Consider the following 22512-nt stretch of genomic DNA (forward strand, 5'->3'; position numbering starts at 1 on the left):
TTTATTTTGTGAAAGAACATACTACTCGACCGCTACGTGGTCTCGTGGTATATATTCTTGAGCAAAATAAACTCGTGCAATAAATAGGAAGCGAAAACAATGTATGTGAAGTTCTGTATATGTATTAGATCATCTGTGGGATGATGCTTATAAAAGATCCCTTGCTGCTAATCAAAAAGAGTAGCCTAATGAGTGGCAGCAGTGGGTTTCCTCTCTCATTATCCAGTGTTCAAAATAAGGCCTTATCCGTTTGTCCTGATAAGTGAAAATCTGCTCAGACAAGCAAAATTTACCTCAATGGTTGTCTAGTGGACAAGTAAAATGTTCATTGCAGTTTCATTTTGAGCAGAAACACAGTTCTTGTACTTGAATGAAACAAAACATTTGACAAGTGAAAATATTGCTGGACATGTAGATTTTGCAATGTACTTGTCCGGTGGACAAATGAAAATTTTTGCTCATTTCTCTTGCTGTTATCTATATAACTGTATGTCTGACAGCAAATATCTGTAGTTAACATGTGTTGAGGGCATCATTAAATAAAACATTACTTTAGTCTGGCATGGATATGACAAGAGTCTGGGTTCTAAATAAAACCCAAATGCAGAATTAACCTGAAATCATTTACATTGTCAATTAATCTTACAAATAAAAATCCTCCACAACAAAAGTGACCTAACAAAGATGTCTCTTGCATATGTTGACTTAGTTTGGCATGAATATGACAAGAGTCTCGGTTTTAAATAAAACCAGAATACAGCATAAACACGGAATCATTAACATGGTCAGTTTAACATCGAAATAAAAATGATCTACAACAAAGGCGAGTTTACAATTATGCTGCTCTTGCATATGTTCACTTAGTTTGGCATGATTTCGTGTAAGTGTAATCAATATAATAATACATATTATGAACATAGACGGTTCAACTCCAATAACCCTTCACAGTGTAACTCTCCCAAGCATTCTCAGACTAGTTCATGGCGAGACCACAATTTGTCAGTTATTATTGCTTATCTTATAGTTACATATAGAATACTATTATGAGTTTTCGCTAGGTATAATTTTTACGAAAAGAGTGAATGTCCCATGTTTTGTTCGCTCAGTTACCATGGGAAGTTCACAAGTTTCGCAAAAATTATATCTACTGAAAATGAGTGGTATTTTATTTATATATAACCAGGGGCGTAGGTGGTGGGGGGGGGGGGGGGGTTTGGACGAACCCCTCCACTGAAGCAAATGGTCCGCTTTCAGTACTAAAACATAAAGGTTTATAAATATGGAGTTTCGGGTGGTGCAAAAATAAAATAGAAAAAGGTACACTTGGTTCATATTCGAACCCCCAGGTCCAGATCATGCTACGCCCCTGATAACCCACCTTCAAATAATGTCAAATCTGATCATTATTCCCAATACAACTCAACAAGACATGCAAATGCACAGAGCTATGACCAGGGAACATGACGTCACTTACCGAAATGACGTCATTTAGTAACTAATATGCAACTGGTACAACACACCCAGACATTCATCAGTTGGGTAATAAAGAGAGACTAATACACGAGTGGCCGTCAGATACCATTTATCTCACAATCAGTTGTTTTAAAATATACCTAACGAGCGAAAGCAAGTTTGATACGTTTTGAAACGAGTTGTGAGATAAAAATGGTATCTAGTGGACACAAATGTATTATTCTATTTCTTACATATCCTCAAAAACCAGGTTTTAAGCAAATTTTGACTTCTTTTTTGACTAAAAGATATTTACAACCCTTTGCACTTGTAGCTGACTAACGAGTCACAAACACATGATTGTCAGGTTAACTATACGTCATAGTGTAATCGATTTCCATTGTGTTGTTTTTCACTGAATATATGGCATTGGTGACCTGGTCATCACCTAGGAGCAGCCAGTCGTATGTCTTGAAATTAGTAACACACATAGATGTGTAAATAAGAATGTGTCATAAATAATGCATGGTGTTCTCACCAATGGGTGTGCAAGAAAAAGCAATATCATATGATTATTGGTTAGTACATGGGATGAATAGATTTAAGAAATGTGCTGTATATGCAGAATGGATTAAGACATTTCCAATTGGAACTCCTCAATTAACATAAGAATTGCACCTGTAATACACACAGCGGTAGATTATCAAATAAATACATTGAAACAACTGTTTACTCCTGATGCAACAAACCAGTTGCACTGTGTAACTTTTGAACACGTTCATATACCACAGAGGCTTCGAGCATGTCTGTCCCGGGTTCGGTCTCAGGACAGCCAGAGGACCAACCCAGGACAGAAAAACAAACCAGTAAAGTATTATAGAACAGTCAACTTCAGACAGCAATGTTCAGTGGGAGAAATCACTTCACTATGTTGCCTTTTTTTAATGGCAAATCATTGTCATTATCAGTCAGGGCTTCTAGATTATGGTAGCCCCACTCCCATAGCTAGTGATATTCAATGCTGGGCTAGTAAATAACTACCATTGCCATGCATGATGGCTAGTGAATGTTTTTGGTCAAATTATGCAGTCAATTCTATTTTGTAAATATGAATATCCTACTCCCCCCCCCCCCCCCCACCCCCCCACCTCCACCCCAAATGTTGGTGTTTTTAAGCTCTATCTCCCTCTTTAGGTGACATATCCAGTTATTACTATTAAACATTCTAGCAGCCCTGTATCAGGTTGCACTCACTGAATGGAGGAAAATATCTCTGTCATTCGACCATCCACATCGAACATATTTGTTGTCAAATCACCCTCATTCAATGGAGAAAGCATGTGTGTTGTCAAGTTGCCCTTATGGAGGAAATCACAGTTATTGTCAGGTCACCCTTTTTCAGAGGGGCAAAAACATATGTGTTGTCAGAATGCTTTCATTCCGTCTCTCTATCCTCAAGATGAATAGTGATGCCACAGTATTTCCATTTTCGGTATGGGACTACTTGAGAGGGCTTGCTGTCTATCTATCTGTCTGTCTCTCTTTCAGATATAAAAAATCCCTTGCTGATAATTGAAAAAGTGTAGCCCATGAAGTGGCGACAGCGGGTTTCCTCTCAATATCTGTGTGGTCCTTAACCATAAGACTGACGCCATATAACCGTAAACAAAATATGTCGAGTGCGTCGTTAAATAAAACGTTTCCTTCCTTCCTCTCTTTCTCAGAGGAACACACATCTTTGATATCGGGTCATCCTTTTTTTAAAAAAAGGAAGACATCTTTGCTCACTGCATCATCCCTGATTATTTGAGTTGGTAGACACTGATATGACACAGGAAAAGCTGAAACCCATCTCACTTGGTTACATCCTCCAATACTAGGATCTGAAGTTCCCACGTGTGACACCATCAGCAATTTGGTGAAAACTTGAGAGAACAAAACATCAAATAAAAAAATCACAGTTCCAGTCATTTCTCGAAATTATTTGAGCATGTTGTCCATGCCTAACAAAATGTGCTGCCAATAAAATCAGGAGTTCCACCATAAATTAAAACTTGATTTAAAAAAAACAAAAAACAATTTCTGCTGGTATTTTGTTAAGAGCAATAGGAAAAGGTGTACATAAAACCGGAATATCCCAAAACCATACTGAAATATCACATTGCTGCCATTTCCTAAAACATCTTTTCATGTATAACATGAAACATCTTTCACGATAATAAAATTTGAGATAAAAAAATTGTGTGTATCTATTGTACAACACGAATGGAACCGGGGCTGCAGTAAAGTCGTAAGATGTACCATCAGCACTAGAAATGCTTCCCATAACACGACCATAGCTGCCAGTTTTGTTAACCTTGTTTCAGTGTCAGTTTTATTATTATATCTTAGTTCCTTCACATGCGTCTGTCACGTCTCTTGTAGGAGGACTGTAGTTGCCATGGAAATGTCATTGTTTGAAACTTGTAGTGCCTGCCGGACTCGTTCCTGGTTAAATCCCATCTCCACAAGCCTCTGTACCTACAAGAGAAACAATGAGCTTTAATAGTCGCTACACAAAACATTTTCTTCTCTATTTTAAATTCCTTTTTTTTTGCTTCTGTTTTTTGTAATTTGGATGTTACAAACTTAGAAGATGATGACATGAATAGTGATGCCACAGTATTTCCATTTTCGGTATGGGAGTACTTGAGAGGGCTGTGCTCCATGCTTGCTGTCGGTCAAGATATTTGGATATCACCTGACCCCGGGGTACACAGAACTTGCAATTTCTGCCAAGTAATTATCCCCCATGTGGGGTCATGCACTCGAGACACCCCCCCATAATTGCACCCATGAAGTGGGTGAAACTCGGTTTATGTGGCCGTACATCTGCCCATTGAGCCTAGCAGTGTAGTCACTCTGGGATGGAAATGGTACTGGAATGAAAAATCCCTGCAATGCCTCAGGTGGGATATGAACCTAGTACCTACCAGTCTAAAGTCCATGTAAAACAGTTTCACTGTCTAAGAGTAGGACATTAAACAAGTGATGTGAAGTAACCGTATATTCTTAATCCAGGTAGGATTCAAGTAACAGTTACAGACATTAATAACACAGTGGTTTGTTGAAAATGTGTAGCTAAGAAAAATGAAGAAAAAAAAAACCCTGACTCGTTAATAACTCAATTAGTTTATAAATAGAAGAGTCATGTGATCTTACCCATTCTTTAAAAACACACGAGCTACGTAAATTTTCTTGTTCTTCATAAAGAGTTGAGTAACATAAACTTAATTAAAGATGCTATATGAAAATTAAAAATGCCAATTTTGCTATCTTTGCATTTGCTATAAATAATTACATATACGTTGATAATTAACTTGGGAATATCAAAATTGTAAGGTGCTTGCCTGTTGTGTAAACAGTCTAATCACAAATCTTATCAAATTGAAGGATCCACAAAATTTGACATGTTAACCATCACCAATTAGATAGGGCTCTCAGAAAAAGACGTGTTGCACAAAATCAGCAAATTTGAGTGTTCGCCTCTACTTAACATACCCAATTTTGATGGTCTTCCACTAAAGGTTTTTCAAATACAATGTTTTATTTTTTTATTGAGAAATTATATTTGGCTGCAATTATTTTATAGGCATATAAATGAAGGTATAATATTTACATTTCATAGCAAACATTAATAAATAAATAATTTTTAAGGAAGCAACAATTATGCAACTTTGATATGGCACATTCATGGCTGTTAACAAAAGTAAAATGTTGTGACTGAAATTTCAAGGTACAGGGCATTCAAAATGGTAATATTTTATATGGCATTTGTAGTCCACTTTAAACATGTATTTCTCCCATTCCACACCCTGTTATTTTTTTTATTGGACAAAATCATCAATTTGATGGGTCCTGCAGTGAACCTATATTAATGGAAATTGCAGTGGCGTAGGCAGGATTTTGTATTGGGGGGGGGCACTTGTGTAGTGGGATATGACACAGAAACCTTTTTAAAGTTATTAATAAGCGAAAAGGTAAAAATTTCCCGGGATTGGGGGGGGGGGGCATGGCCCCCTGCCCCCCACACACCCCGGGCTACGCCACTGGGAAATAGTCCTATTAGGCCGACATTTGCTGGGGTGTTCTTTCATAAGCTACGGCCCTAGTACGGGCATTTTTTTAAAGTTTGCATTATTACCTGATATTATTTATTTAGGCTTGACCGCTAGCTGACGGCCGGCAAATCAAATATTCAAATACATTTACATCAGGTGGCCCTTGTGTTATTGCAAATTCATTATGGGAGGGGGAGGGAGTCGTTAAAAATTGAGGTAAAAGCCAATGTCTGACACTGCATTACGCTAATGTTGAATAGTCCTTTATTGATCTTTGTGTCATTTAACAATACGTAACGCAAAATCTTGCAGTTTCAATACCCCTCTCCCCAGTTATGTTTTGTCACATCCCATAATTCCCACTCTCCTTGGTGCACGTTGCGTAGTTCTCGAATGGCCCCATTATTCAATCGTAAATAATAAAGAAGTAACATACCGCTGGTCGGTAAATGTTATATTTGACCGGATCAACTTTAATTAAGTTTCAATATCTATAATACGCAATCTAATATCTCCCAGCAGAACTATTACATTGTAACAGTGTTCAAACTCGCACGTGCTGTTCGTCACATGGTGTGACATCGGGTACGGCCATTACTTCAAAGGGAGTGAGTAGCACATTTAAATTAAAGGTGGGTTTTTTCCACTTAATTTACAACTACTGTAGTAACGTTTTTTGTTTGTTTTTTAATTACAAAAACCATACCAAAAATGATTTTAAATAATAATAATAATAATAAAATATTTGAAGAAAAAAAGTACGAAACATATGTACACACCTTTTTACAAAATAAGATCGTCTGCTTAAAATAGCACAGCAAATGATAGTGCAGGGTGCACAGTAAGTCAATACTTTACTTTCTACGTCCGTTCGGACTATGTAAATAGCGGATTGGATGTGTTGCGATAGATCCCAAATATGTGTTAACGCAAATGGATAAATTAAAACAAAAAGTTGTATTCTTCTACCAAAACTGTATTATATCAGACAATGTAGGCATTATTACTAAAAACTACGACACAACAGACTGTATCAAAACAGGATAAAACTACCAGGTCAGACTTGTTCGTCACGTGTTCGTAATCAAAAAATATACAATTAGCTAAATTTTAAAACATTTTTATGAGTTCAAGTATCCGCGATAAGAGCAACTTTGGGAATCTTTATTGGGAAACTGTTGGGTCGTAATTGGGAAAAGGTTTGATATTGGATTTGGAATTTACGTTAGGGGAATGGGCCGTTCATCGGCCCCAAAATGTATAGTAGATTATACCCATCCGATAGGTACCTAAAGGGGGGTCAGTGGGGCAAAGAAAACGGCCGAAGTGATCGGGTTGACATTACGGAAACCGAAAACGGGCGAAGTGATTCTCATTTAAAAAAAAAAAAAAAAAAGACTGAAAAAATAATTTCCACAATTTCTCTGACGACAGAAATCCGTCTCACGACGGACAGTTAACAGCCATGCACATTTAATTTTCAGAAAAGGAAAAAAACGAAACAATGGAAAGTTATCTGTTCTTCACAAACAGAAGAGCTAGGACAAAATAACTGTTCTTTAAAAACAGAAGAGCCCAAAAAATATACCTGTTCTTCCGAAACAGGAGAGCTACACAAACATACCTGTTCTTCAGAAACAGGAGAGCTACACAAACATACCTGTTCTTCCGAAACAGGAGAGCTACACAAACATACCTGTTCTTCAGAAACAGGAGAGCTACACAAACATACCTGTTCTTCGGAAACTGGACCTGATATATTTTGATGATTTTCTTCAACCTCTGCATTACCTAGAAACAATTGTATCCATTATATTTCGACTCTTTTTATTTGTGAAGAGTTGAAAAATAAGATTTTCTTCTTCTGACAGATTACACACATATTGGGAGAAAACAAAACATGTTAAAAACAATATGTGCACGATAGAGGCCTAAAGACTGTAAATGTATCTGTGTTTTGTGTTAGTTAAAGATGATAAAATTATTCCATGGTCACATTGTTAAGTCCATTAGAATAAACAACATATATCATACTGATGATTCTAATACCTCGACTGCACCTAGAAAACAATTGCATCCATTATGTTTTGACTCTTATTTGTGAGAGTTAAAAATAAGATTTTCTTCCGACAAATTACACACATACCAGAGGAAACAAAACATGTTAAAAACCGATGCATACGATAGAGGCCTAAACACTGTGTCAGTGTTTTGTGTTAGTTAAAGATGATAAACTTATTCCATGGTGATATTCTGTAAATATACAGCACTTAACATACGTCGTTTTCACTTCCTATTTATTGCACGAGTTTATTTTGCACAAGAATATATATACCACAAGTGGAATATTCTTATGCAAAATAAACGATTACAATAAACAGAAAGTGAAAACAACGTTTGTGAAGTTCTGTATTTATTATATACCTTCTTTTGTTTTTTACAAAACGTTTTTTAATTTAACATCATAACTACGCTTTCTTAAGTCTGTTAATCGATCCTCCTTTCATGGATTTATTTAATGTTAAGAATCATACTCTGCGACAATCTTGTGTAATGTTTTAAAATATGATGTGACGTAATATGTAAATCCAGGGTTAACTCTGGATGAGCAAAACAATTCGCCAAATTATCTATTGAACTTAAAAATTGCAGACATTGTCAGTTATTTTCTAAAAAAAAAGGTCTCGGTGGCATCATGGTTAGGCCATCGGTCAACAGGCTGGTAGATACTGGGTTCAGATCCCAGTCGAGGCATGGGATTTTTAATCCAGATACCGATTCCAAACCCTGAGTGAGTGCTCCGCAAGGCTCAATGGGTAGGTGTAAACCACTTGCACCGACCAGTGATCCATAACTGGTTCAACAAAGGCCATGGTTTGTGCTATCCTGCCTGTGGGAAGCGCAAATAAAAGATCCCTTGCTGCTAATCGGAAAGAGTAGCCCATGAAGTGGCAACAGCGGGTTTCCTCTCAAAATTAATGTGGTCCTTAACCATATGTCTGACACCATATAACCGTAAATAAAATGTGTTGAGTGCGTCATTAAATAAAACATTTCTTTCTTTCTTTCATTATGTTTTGACTCTTATTTGTGAGAATTGAAAAATAAGATTTTCTTCCGACAAATTACACACATACTGGGAGGAAACGAAACATGTTAAAAACATATGCATGCAATAGAGGCCTAAACACTGTGTCAGTGTTTTGTGTTAGTTAAAGATGATAAACGAGTTTATTTTGCGCAAGATGATATATACCACAAGTGGAATATTCTTATGCAAAATAAACGAGTGCAATAAATAGAAAGCGAAAACAATGTTTGTGAAGTTCTGTATTTATTACATACATTCTTTTACTTTTTACAAAAACGTTTTTTAATGTAACTTCATAACTACGCTTTCTTAAATCTATTAATCAATCCTACTTTCATGGATTTATTTAACATTAAGAATCATATTCTGTGGCAATCTTGTCTAATGTTTTAAATACAATGTGACATAATTTGTAAATCAAGGGCTAGCTCTGGGTGAGTAAAACAATTTGCCAAATTGTCTATTAAAGCCGCATGCCCTAGTTCCATCCAGCGAAAATAAATTATAAGTTGGTTAATCTACAAACCTGTAACACACTTAGATCACGTTTTTATCAAATGGAGTGAAAACGCAGGTTTTATATCGATAAATACCATGGGAATCCCCATGTCCCAATTGCTTGAAATAATTTTGAAAGTTAGTATTCTGATGTCACCGGTAGATGTCGCTCGAAGCACAACAATGCCTACGTCACGACAAATTTCACAGTGCGCACAGACTTGGGGTGCGTTCCTTTCACCTCTCCTGGACATGTTCCAACTGTTCTGTCCTGGTTGTATCCCCTCTCCAGATATCGTAAGACTTAGCAAAATTATTGGTTTTAAGGGTTTGTAATGTTTTGTATTGAGATACTTACTTGTCTGAACTTTATTGTTACTGAAAATGTTTACGAACTGTGAAGAAAAATCTCACAAATGAACAACAAGCAAACGACAACAAATCGGATGTTGATTGCGCGAACCGTGCACGAGAAAACAAACCGAACCAAAATGATAGCGGTCAGGTGGTATACCAACGTCTGTGACATTGAAATGGGAATATCCCCTCTAAAAATAGATTAGACCTTGTCTGCTCAACGGTTTTTTCTCAGAGGCCTGTGGCATTTTATGAAATACGAAAAATGCATTTTGTGGTATTACAAACACCAGGATTACCAAAAAACACTTCAGGTGAATGGAAATGTATATTCTAAATAATAAATGTTAAGTAAAGTGCAATTTTATTTGTGAAAACATGGGTTTAATAGCGAAAAACAACGGCGTAATGGTTAACAACTAGGGCGTGTCCCTTTAAACTTTAAAAATTGCAGACATTGTCAGTTATTTTCTAAAAAAAAACGGTCTCGGTGGCGTCGTGGTTAGGCCTACAGTCAACAGGCTGGTAGGTACTGGGTTCGGATCCCAGTCGAGGCATGGGATTTTTAATCCAGATACTGATTCCAAACCCTGAGTGAGTGCTCCGCAAGGCTCAATGGGTAGGTGTAAACCACTTGCACCAACCAGTGATCCATAACTGGTTCAACAAAGGCCATGGTTTGTGCTATCCTGCCTGTGGGAAGCGCAAATAAAAGATCCCTTGCTGCTAATCAGAAAGAGTAGCCCATGAAGTGGCGACAGCGGGTTTCCTTTCAAAATCTGTGTGGTCCTTAACCATATGTCTGACGCCATATAACCGTAATTAAATGTGTTGAGTGCGTCGTTAAATAAAACATTTCTTTCTTTCTTTTTTTTCTATTACATGAAATTATTTCACCAAACTAAAATAAAATTCACTAAATGCTTTAAAAATGTGCAAATTTGGCAAGTGCCAGAGCTAGACCTGAAATCAGACATGACATCAGTAATAAAAAGGCACCAACTCCAGTAAAAATAAAAAGGGAGTTCCCCATTTACAAGTTCCAGTTCAGATTGCACACATGTGTGATACAAGATAAATTTACCACACTGTTTGAAAATGTCTTTATCACTATAGCAAGATTGAACAGGCATGTAATAAACAACATATATCAAATCAAGCAACAATACCTGGATTTAATCTCTGTCTTAAACCAGGACGAAAGTCTTCATTACCAAATATTCCAGGACCCTGAGCTAAATTCTGAAAGTCAAAGATTGGTACATGTATTAACAAGAGTATCGGTGAGATACAGGATATGCCCATCAAAAGCAGTGACCTAGTTGTGGTAATGCAACACACCACCATCCCAAGTTGTATTTACATGCTAGCTTTGATGATCATATACGAACTGATCAGGACGGGGGCGAGACGTAGTCTAGTGGTAAAGCGCTCCCTTGATGTATGGTTGGTTTGGGATCAATCCTTGTCTGTTTCTCGCTCCAGCCAGTGCACCACGATTGGTACATCAAAGGTCATGGTATGTGCTATCCTGTTTATGGGATGGTGCATATAAATTGAAAAGAGTAGCCCATGCAGTGGCGACATCAGGTTTCTTCCCTCAATATCTCTGTGGTCCTTGAAACCATATAACAATAAATAAAATGTGTTGAGTGCGTTGTTAAATATACCATTTCCTTGATCAGGAAGATATGGCCTAGACAAGGATTTCCCTTAATGTGTGAAAAGTAGGTCGCAGTGACATGCTGCCATCCCAAGTTGTATCTGCATGCAAGGTCTGATGACCCTATATCAATTGGTAAGAAAGATATGCTTTGGAAACAAAAAGTACATACAGACTGACGGACTGATAACACAATACCATAATATGATCCATCACGACAGGCCAATAAAACAAGGTTTTAAAAAAATTAAAACCTAATTTGCCATTTATTCCCAATTCCAGATTGACTATAAAAAGTATGTGATGAAATTTCCAACAGTAGTAAACTGAACAGAAACTGATTAAATGTTTTTAACCAACTTGGTCTGAATGAAAAAGCTATAAAGTTTTAAAACCACATCTCTGCACAAGCCAAAGCAACAGATTGTTTTGACAAGATAATAACTGTTCCTTCCATGAATCACTCTCAGGTAAAGTGTCTATAGGAGGACTGCCACACCCCAGTATGAAATATACATAAACTAAATCAATATCCCAACATGCAGTATTTCTTGCATTAAAGACAAAATATCTCCATTTTCATAAATTTAAAACATTTTGAAAAATTCATCTGTCAGAAACAATCTGTAACCTAATTTTAACCTATATAAATAATTCACATGACTAGAGTTGTATTGCATTTGAAAGTTATAAAAATTGAAATCTCTCTGAATAACACATTAAAACACACACAAAAAAAACCCTAATACAATATTTAAAAAAAATTATACATTGTTTCTACAGGCCTACTATTATTATCTGAAGTATTACCACGAATGTGATATCGATTTAAAAATAAAAACTGAACGGATCTTTAAAAAGCTAGAATCTCTAAACTCTACCTAAATAAAGGTCATTTTGTTAGCAGATCAAATCCAATCTACTTTATGAAAATAATTTTAAAGGGACAGACCCTAGTTTCAGCCCATGAAAATGCACACTATGTTTAGTGAATCTACAAACTTGTAACACATTTGGATAACGTTACATTTGAGTGAAACATGAGTCTGTGACTTTGAAATGGTGAAATACCCTCTAAAAATAGACTCAAACTTGACTCATAACTGTTATTTCTCAGCCACACGTGCGTTTTTAAAAATGCAAAAATGCATCTGCACTAGCTTGATCAAAAACACTTCAATGTACGGAAATGGATAATATAAACAATAAAATCTAAGTATGATTTCAGTTATCAAAAATGGCTCTAATAGTCAAAAATATGCCTGAGTGTTTAAAAACTCGGGTATTTCCCTTTAAACACAAACAAAGCAGGGTTCGACAAATCCACCAACCCTTGGTCACAACTAGTGAATTTTTGGTCTGGACTAGTGGAAATTATCAGCTGTATTCCTATAATACTTAGAGCACTAGCCAAAGTGTCTGTGAGGGCTAGTGACTTTCTCAAACATTTGTCAAACACCGAAAAAGCTGAAATTGGATAAAAGGCTGAAAAATCACACTCTTATATTACATACCAGAGGCTGTGGTCTTCCAATTTCAATATGGTTTCTGTTTTGCTGCTGATTATTTTGAAATGTCCAAACCATCTGCTGTTCCAGCCTGTCCAGCTGTTCTTGTCTCTGTAACTCTAGCGTGGCACCCATCGGAAGCTGGGGACTCTTCGGAGGACTCGACTCTAACAATCTGCCAAGTGTCGAGCTAAATAATTTAGCGACTACATTCGGAATGAAGATTATCGACCGCAACTTGAGAAAATTAACTCGCATTAACAGTCCTGCCATCTACAATACAAAAAAAAGATAATAATAAATTTGTATTATTTAAAATAATAAGTAAAAACTTATTAGTGGCGACAATGGGTTTCTTCTCAATATCTGTGTGGTCCTAAACCATATGTCCAATACCATATAACCGTAAAATAAAATGTGTTGAGTGCGTCGTTAAATAAAAACTTTTTTTTTTTTTTTTTTACTTCAGAGAATGAATGTCAACATAAAACGGTAAATAACAGAGTGCCTAACAGAAAAATAACTTATTATATAGAACATTTAACAAAAATAAGTGAAACCTTTTATTAATAAAAAAACACATTTAAATACTAGTTTTTAATTGCGTTTACATTTCATAGACTATTTAATTTTAATTAATATTTCTCATTTCTTAGCAGTTTATCCTATATGACTGCTGTACTTACAATTCCACAAGCTGCAACTAATCTGGATTCAAAACTGCCACTAGCAATCTGAAAGAACAATAAACAGAACACATATGACCTGCTATTTTAAACAGTTTAATAATGCATTTATTGGTCTGAAATGCCATGAAGAAAAACACAATCACCATTAGTGAAAAAAATACTTCTAGTAATTTAAATAAAAAGCCAAATGCTAAATGATTAATAGTTTTTATAACTTAATTTAATTCAAGTAACCATTAAAGTTACACAAATTCCAAGGGAGATAACTGTGCATGTTCAGGAAAAAAAAATTATATATTTATTCTCATTATAAGAAGAAATCTATCCTGACTTATGTCTAAGCTCTGTTTGTTTCAATATTAATTTATCAAAAAACTAATTAAAAAATATTTTTGATTTAATATTTAAAAAAAAAAAAGTAATCAAATGCATGAAGTATTCTCAAACCTGTAACCCTAGAATATAGGTAAGTGTTTTTCCTGTTACTGGCACACCCATAATTGTTGTCATGGCAACTCGTGGAATATCAAAGTAGTATGGTACAAACAATGGGTAGACTAAATAAAATCTGCAAAGAAAAATCTCAGAATGAAATGGTACTTTTATCAATAATAATTTATATAGATGCACAAATAACAAATATGAGCAAAACAAAAAAGAACAAAAAGAAGTTAAAAAATAAAAAACATATGATTTAAAATAAATTAAAACTTGCAGCAATATACATCAGCTAAAGAATGAAAAACTCCTCAATTTTATGTTTAAGTGATCACTAATTACGGCACTTGCCCAGGAATTGTTTTTGTCACTGTGTCCTCATCATACATGCAATAACATACACAGTCTGGGAATATTTTGTTTTTAAAGTCTTGATCAGCAATATTTGTGGTCAACTGAAAATTTATTAGCAACTACTGTTTAATGTTTTAAACTTGTGTGGTGAACTCTGAAAGTAGTGTAGCTAATCGCAATATGATACTGAACAAAATGGTCACTGACAGTCATACAATGTTCGCCAATACTTACGGGCCCGTTGTCAGAAAGTCCACGTCTATTTTGAGGCTGTGACATGCAAAAACGGCAAGCATCTCTAACAGTGTTGCTAGGATACCAGACACTAACAAATGTGACTGAAAACAATGAAAAAACTTCAACATTACATGATTAGTACAGCCAATCAAATTTTCCCCACTCAGAGTCAAACCAAAGGAAATGAAACACGTTTGTTTAATGACAACTCAGGTCCATATAAAATATCCGTTGCTGCTCTTGCTAAGGCCAAAAAAAAAATAATATGTGTGTTTCATGTCGGTTTTCTCTGAATACTATGTGTAAGAATGACCAAATGTTTAACATCCAAATGATGATGAGATACAAAGTGCTCAAGTAGTTTCTGTTGAACAAAAACAAACTTTAATTTGGGAACCCACTAACAATATAGATATACGTTTTTCCTACCAAATAGCAGCAAGCGATCTTGTATATAAATTTTTCCTGACAGGATAGCACATACATCAATCGTAAGTTACTGAGTCTGATTAGCATGGGGGTGGGGTATTCACGGGTTATTTCGCCAAGCGAACATTCTTCACTCGTGAATTGGGAAACATGATATTCATGACTGCTAATGAATACAACATTAAAATAATTTGTAGCCAAGAACATATTAATAAGAGTCAGACTACTAGCGTGCTGACCTACCAAACCACCCTCTGTCATAGAAAGTCATCTCTACCTCCTGTACACATGTAGTTTTACAAACTAGTTTAACCTTCTGACTACTGCAGGTAAGATATCTGGTCCAACATTACGCCAGTCGACATACTGTACACTGTATACAGTGCATTCCCCAATTCATATTTCCTGCTGTTTTGCACACGACACTAAATGGGAATGATTTAGTAACAAGAAATAGAAGACAAGTGAGCTTCCTGTTTATTTAGATTTGGTTTTTCCAATGGATTATACCTTGGAATCTTGAGTTGAAAAAGTGGTTTTCGGCAAGCACGTCACGGTCATTTTCAGGGATCGATAGCTGATTCTGACAGCTAATTTGATAATAAATCTGATCGTTTTACCAACAACTAAAAATCACCAAATATTGGGATATGAATCGTAGTTCGTTTTTTAACAAATATCCTGATCAGAAAACCACTGTTATTGGGAATAATGGACATAAATACTGGACAGCTGGCCACAAATGCCCGTAAGTAAATGCAATTTTTTTTTTTTTTTGCCTATTTCATTAAACATCAACCGATTTAAAATATCATAAAAATGGAGAAAAAAACCCCTACAAAAATAATACTTACCGATTCAAATATGAACTTTATTTTATGTATTTATAAAACGTTTAAAAATTATAAACTTGTACCCACTAAACGTGGTTTTTGTCAAAAATTAATCCATTAGTCTAAAGGTCAAAACAATACACGTCTGAATACTACTTACGGCAAACTTCCTGGAACCATATCGTCTCTCGAAAATACGGAAGTAGTAGAACAGCATGCAGCAAATGATCAGATCTTTAGCATCAAGAAAAACCAGCTTGGAAGTGAATACTCTCCATACCTAAAGTATAAATTAAAACACTGTTTACAAGAATCATAAAACCTCTCATTGTCCTGGAAGTACCTTTAACCTTTAGTACATATTTTATGTGACCTATCGGGAAAACCAGGCCAAAGTTGAAAAAAGGAAGTCATGCATAATGCACAAAAAAAAATAAAAAAAATAAGGAAATGTTTTATTTAACGACGCACTCAACACATTTTATTTATGGTTATATGGCGTCAGCCATATGGTTAAGGACCACACAGATAATCAGATCTAGGAAACCCGCTGTAACCATTTCATGGGCTACTCTTTTCGATTAGCAGCAAGAGATCTTTTATATGCATAATCCCATAGACAGGATAGCACATACCATGACCTTTCATGTACCAGTCGTGGTACACTGGATGGAGCAAAAAACAGCCCAATGGGCCCACCGATAGGATCGATCCCAGACCGACCGCACATCAAGCGAGTACTTTACCACTGGGCTACGTCCCGCCCCATAAGGTGAAAAAGATAGAAGCATATATTTTTTAAAAAGAGGAATATCTGAACATCAATCTTTCTATTCTTGAAGGTTTTTTTTTTAAGTTAAAAATATTTTTAAGGGTGACATAAACAAAAAAATAATATGAGTTTACCTGACTGTTGTCAAAAATCGTCTGTGGATTGTAGATAAACAGATGCTGGTAGTGTTGCAGTGGAAAGGCAAGAGCAAACGAAGCCACTGGAGAAAGCAGTAGGAGGCATTTGCTGATTGGAGCCTTATCTTAAAAAGAGGAAAATATTCCAAATTAAAAACCACATTAATTCATATACATGTAAGCCTTGGGTTAAGTTTCTGATTGAATTAGACAATATATCCTACAATTTTAAAACACCACAAAAATAAATACATGTAATAACATACAGCTACTGGTAAATCTATATTATAATAAACTAAACAATACTTTTACTTACTGAAGTCAAAATATGTTTAAAAAAAACAACAATTAGTATGATACCTTGGCTGACATCATGGAACATTAGTGGTGTTAAATTACAGAATTACATACTTGTGACACCTATGAAAATTGTGAGAACCTTTTTTCATTTATGCATCACTCACGTAAATCTAATTTTTTATAACCTATTTTAGGACATACACATGTAATATACATGGACATGATGTGTCACCTAACAAAGAAATGGGGTTACTCTCAGAGACTGGCCTCAGTGTGTCCTAGTTAAGCCATCGGACATAAGGCTGGTAGGTACAGAGTTCGCAGCCCAGTAACGGCTCCTATCCAGAGCAAGTATTAAGGTATTAAAAATTCAAGTCGTCTGCTATTTTAACACCAAGTGCAAGAATATCATGTTACTGAAAACATTTTTAAAAGCCAAATCTAACATTTTGATTTTCTGTGGACAACAAAATTACCATATTTTCTTGTGTATTAATCACACTTTTTTGTGTGAAAATAACAGGTTAAAAATGGGGGTGAGCATTATACTGTATACAACAGAAAAAAATTTCTTTGAAAAATGTCCAGCAATCACTCACAAAAAAATCATTGATAGGTAGTTTACAGTACTTTACAGGTTATTGACAGTATTCATAATGAACAACGAAACACCAAAAGCCTCACGAAAATAGCTTTTTATTTGTGGTGGTTGTCATAAATGTAAAATAAATGTACAAAAGCATCCATACCTCCCCAAAAAGTGCACAAAAATTATAAAAATGGACCACACGTTTTTAGTTTCCATGAGATTTAATTCAGCCATTTCCGTCAAACTGAAAATATATGAGACTACTATAAAATTAGGAATCGATATGGCTACTGGTACTTGTAAATAGTGTATGTGTATGTGTGTGTGATTTAAACTTGTTAGCAACTGAGTAAAATAATTTTCATGAGATTTATTTTCTTGGGATAAACATTCAAAATTGGGAGTGTGCATAATACATGGGGAAAATGTATACATAGACAATTTCGTTTTATCACCTGTCTGTGACAAAACATTATTTTAGCCACATACATGCACATATATGAAGACTCTTGTTTAGTCATCCATTACATTTGTCTAAAAAAAATATATTGTGTCATACTGTTGTTAAAACTGACCACTGTAAAGTACTTTCTTTTCAAAGCTTGCAATTTTTATGCAAAATGAAATTCACTATGTTTGCACATTTATATTTTCGCAGTTTTTATAAAACTCAAAATTAAATTGTATTCTGAAAGTCAGAAACAGAAAGAACTTTACAGAGATCTCATTTACATTTATCACTCTACCATGGCATTTTATTCATTATGCAAACATATTTCAAGTAACCAAACAATAGGTTACCTTGGTAAAAATCACATGAATTAAGGAAGGAAATGTTTTATTTAACAACACACTCAACACATTTTATTTACGGTTATATGGCGTCAGACATATGGTTAAGGACCACACCGATATTGAAAGAGGAAACCTGCTGTCGCCACTTCATGGGCTACTCTTTTCGATTAGCAGCAAGGAAACTTTATAATTATATGCACCATCCCACAGACAGAATCGTAAATACCATGACCTTTGTGACACCAGATGTGGTGCAATGGCTGAAATGAGAAATAGCCATATGGGTCCAATGACAGGGATCGATCCTAGATTGACTGCACATCAAGCAATTGTTTTGGAAAAATATCAGCCTGGTCCCCTCCCCACTCCCCTAACCCTAACTAAAAATAATAAAGAGGGGGGGTGGGGGGACCAAGCGAATATTATATTTAGCTCACTAATTTATGAAAAGGAATTTCTGCTAGTTCTAAGATCATGATGGGGGAGGGTTGACATTTTTTGTTATCACAGTTATGATCATGATAAATGTCCCTGCTAGGACGGAGCCTGGCGATCTCGCCCCGTGTCGATCTCGCCCGGGGCGACTTCGCCAGGACTTATTTTCATCGTTAGGCGAAGTTATCATACATATTAGACTTGCTAGAAGACATATATTACAACATATATTATAGTATATATCTACTGTCATTATCAGCATGTTTTTGTGCCAAAACTACAGGGTTATACCACTTATACTACTAGTTTTGTGTTGGGACACGCTGTGGCGAGATCGCCATATTTACTTCCGTGTTGCATGTCTGTTTAGCGAAGTCGCCAGTACATTATAACTCAACAATATTCAAGTTACAAGCTGTTTTATGTTTACTTCATTAAGTAAATACATGTGCAGTAGTCATGTTTTGATTTTCTTGTTGTAAAATGTAATACATTGGTAGTTTACATTTCTGACGATTTCACTTGCAAGCCGGGGCGAGATCGCCAGGATTTTCCAACGGAGCCTGGCGATCTCGCCCCGTGTCGATTTTGTTTTTTCTTGTTTAAGTTTACAGTTTACAGTTTATTATAATAAATACACGTAAAGTACACATTTATGGTTTGTTTCATCATGTAATGTAACATTATTATTTCACTTTTTCAGGCTGTGGCGAGATCGCCAGGATTTTCTCAGTGTAGCATTTTTATGTTGGTGAAGTTGTCACACGTTACTACGCAACTATTTGTCATAAGTGCACACTTTGATGTTCAATTTGGTATAATAAATATATGAACAAGACAACATTCATTTATTGTTTTGTTTTTATTGTGTAATGTGCAATTTTTTAATAATAAATACATAAACAGTACTTACTTGTTTGTTTTCTTGTATAATGCGATATATTCGTAATTATTAGTTCTGTCCATTCCACTTCAACAAGCTGTGCCAAATCACTATGATTTTATTGAGTGATGCATATTCGTTTATTTCATTACAGCAAATAAATAAATGTACCGTTCACAATTTACTGAATTAATGCCATAATTACTTGATTAATCTTGATTGACTGATTAACTGTTCACCATTACCCCCGATTACAGTGTGCACAGTATTCACTGTCATAACGGAACTCACAAAACATGCCTTGTTCTATTAATTACACTGCTGTTTTAATCAGTGAACGTTGTTAACCTCTTAATCCATTAACTGTTATAAAAAGCTTCTCACAAATATGCACACATCATTCGCTTTCAAATACTGAGATAGAATTTACAAAATATGGCTGCTAACGGATGCCTTGTTTGCGATCATCCAGTTCGTCCACGTCAGGAGGGTTTGCTCTGTGACGGTTGCACCCTGTGGCAACACAGGACATGCAACAGTGGCATGAGTCGAACTAGATATCGCCAGTTAGTAAATTCACAGGAGCCGTTTAACTGGACATGCGTTAGGTGTTCGGTCCAGGAGGACACCATCGGTGCCCCTGCGGCTGAGAGCACCCGACAACTCGACTACTATGATGAACTCATGGAAGTCTCTAGAGATGACGTTGCTGAGGTTCAGGTAATTATAATTTCTTCTCTCAAATGTGTATATATAAATAATTAATTGATGCCGGACATACTATTTGCCTTATTATATATATAAGTTAATTTTTTAATTATGGCAACGCGCAATAAATCAAATACATTGGATTATATTGGTGTGATGCACTATTCATTCGTCCAAAAGACAAATCAAAAGTATAATATATATTCAAGTAATAGTTTGTTTGGCCATTAAATATGTCAACAATATGTGGCAGAATTATTTTTTCACGTTTACTGTATTCAGTAATTGTCTCGTATAAACAGACCTACACACAAGGAAATATTAATTAACAAGTAATACATTTTTTACAGGCTACTTACGTAGTTGAAAATCAATTTCAACTGGAGGCAATACCACCCCGACCTTTTGACATCATAGAGGATTCCGTTGTCGAAGACCGACCACCACCAGCATGTGTTGCTATACAAACTGCATCCACTTTTGCACAAAAAATTGCACATTACACAATAAAAACAAAACAATAAATGAATGTTGTCTTGTTCATATATTTATTATACCAAATTGAACATCAAAGTGTGCACTTATGACAAATAGTTGCGTAGTAACGTGTGACAACTTCACCAACATAAAAATGCTACACTGAGAAAATCCTGGCGATCTCGCCACAGCCTGAAAAAGTGAAATAATAATGTTACATTACATGATGAAACAAACCATAAATGTGTACTTTACGTGTATTTATTATAATAAACTGTAAACTGTAAACTTAAACAAGAAAAAACAAAATCGACACGGGCGAGATCGCCAGGCTCCGTTGGAAAATCCTGGCGATCTCGCCCCGGCTTGCAAGTGAAATCGTCAGAAATGTAAACTACCAATGTATTACATTTTACAACAAGAAAATCAAAACATGACTACTGCACATGTATTTACTTAATGAAGTAAACATAAAACAGCTTGTAACTTGAATATTGTTGAGTTATAATGTACTGGCGACTTCGCTAAACAGACATGCAACACGGAAGTAAATATGGCGATCTCGCCACAGCGTGTCCCAACACAAAACTAGTAGTATAAGTGGTATAACCCTGTAGTTTTGGCACAAAAACATGCTGATAATGACAGTAGATATATACTATAATATATGTTGTAATATATGTCTTCTAGCAAGTCTAATATGTATGATAACTTCGCCTAACGATGAAAATAAGTCCTGGCGAACTCGCCCGGGGCGACTTCGCCAGGGCGAGATCGACACGGGGCGAGATCGCCATACTCCGCTAGGACCCTGGGGTTGACACTGGTAATTTATTTAAAGCAGTACAATTTCTTCAAAATACATGGTTAACAAAGTATTGATGAGTATAAAGCTTACAGAATCCAGTGGTTCCAATCACAGGAAACGCTGACATTTCGCAGGATTGTCACAAGTATCAGAAATTTAGAAAACAAGAGAGTTTTACTGTTTTACCGGTTCCGGAAACAGTACACTTGCACCTGCGTAGTGCATAATATAAAGCCCTTTATAACATTAATAATAATTTTGATGCTAAATTCAAATGAGTTCATTATTTATAGTGTAGTAATTTTATTCAACAACGTGATCTAATATTTAGGTTTCTTTACTATCCTTACCATAAAGCAGACTTTGTATTTTTTCGTATTTCACAAAGGGCCTCAAAATAAGAACAGATTACTAAACAAATAGTTATAATCAATTAATGCATCAAATAGTGAACGAAATACTTGAAAAAATAATAAAAATAAATAAATAAATATGAATAACTTGTAAACGAATAAGCAATTTAAAAGAAGATATAGGAGCATTATATGTCATTTAAATTACACTAATAATATGTATTATTTAATCAATATGTTATATAATTGCATAGATTAAACAAGACTGGCGTAGAAAGCGGAGGACAATGGGAGTATGCACCCCCCCCCCCCCCCACACACACACACTTGTAGCAGCAGGCATGTTTTTAATATATATATATATATATATATATATATATATATATATATATATATATATATATATATATATATATATATATATATATATATATGATAAAATGTAGCGCGAAAATGGTCGATGTAAATGTATTTGACGTCAAACGTGGTATAGAGTCGAAATCTTTGACAACTTTTTGGTTGTCGGCGTCAAAAAAATACATAGCTTGGTCTTTGTGTAATGAGAGCGGTTTATGTCCAAATGTCCGTCAGCTCTCTTACAGTCAG

The 22512-nt window shown here is 35.4% G+C and overlaps 1 protein-coding gene across 1 annotated transcript; it reads right to left on the minus strand.

The window, feature by feature from the left end:
• Positions 1 to 2548: 2548 nt before the first annotated feature.
• LOC121373546 (ubiquitin-associated domain-containing protein 2-like) lies at positions 2549 to 21772 on the minus strand. Its single transcript, XM_041500226.1, has 10 exons — positions 21644 to 21772; positions 16556 to 16683; positions 15810 to 15929; positions 14385 to 14488; positions 13806 to 13926; positions 13356 to 13403; positions 12676 to 12942; positions 10668 to 10740; positions 7285 to 7343; positions 2549 to 3972 (listed from the first exon to the last, which is right to left on the minus strand). The coding sequence occupies exons 1-10, from the start codon at positions 21678 to 21680 to the stop codon at positions 3862 to 3864; spliced, it is 1068 nt and encodes a 355-aa protein (XP_041356160.1). The 5' UTR covers positions 21681 to 21772; the 3' UTR covers positions 2549 to 3861.
• Between the last annotated feature and the right edge of the window lie 740 nt (positions 21773 to 22512).

Source organism: Gigantopelta aegis, chromosome 1 (genome assembly GCF_016097555.1).
Source record: "Gigantopelta aegis isolate Gae_Host chromosome 1, Gae_host_genome, whole genome shotgun sequence".
Lineage (NCBI taxonomy): Eukaryota > Metazoa > Mollusca > Gastropoda > Neomphalida > Peltospiridae > Gigantopelta > Gigantopelta aegis.

Bases quoted from the DNA above. Each gene is read 5' to 3' on its own strand.
- LOC121373546 (XM_041500226.1), bottom strand. From the start codon at position 21,680: ATGTCAGCGTTTCCTGTGATTGGAACCACTGGATTCT. The intron at 10,741-12,675 runs GTATGTAATATA...TTTGACTTTCAG, and splicing joins TTGGAAGACCACAGCCTCTG to AATTTAGCTCAGGGTCCTGG. The intron at 3,973-7,284 runs GTATGTTTGTGT...TTTCTCTTGTAG, and splicing joins GTCCAGTTTCCGAAGAACAG to GTACAGAGGCTTGTGGAGAT.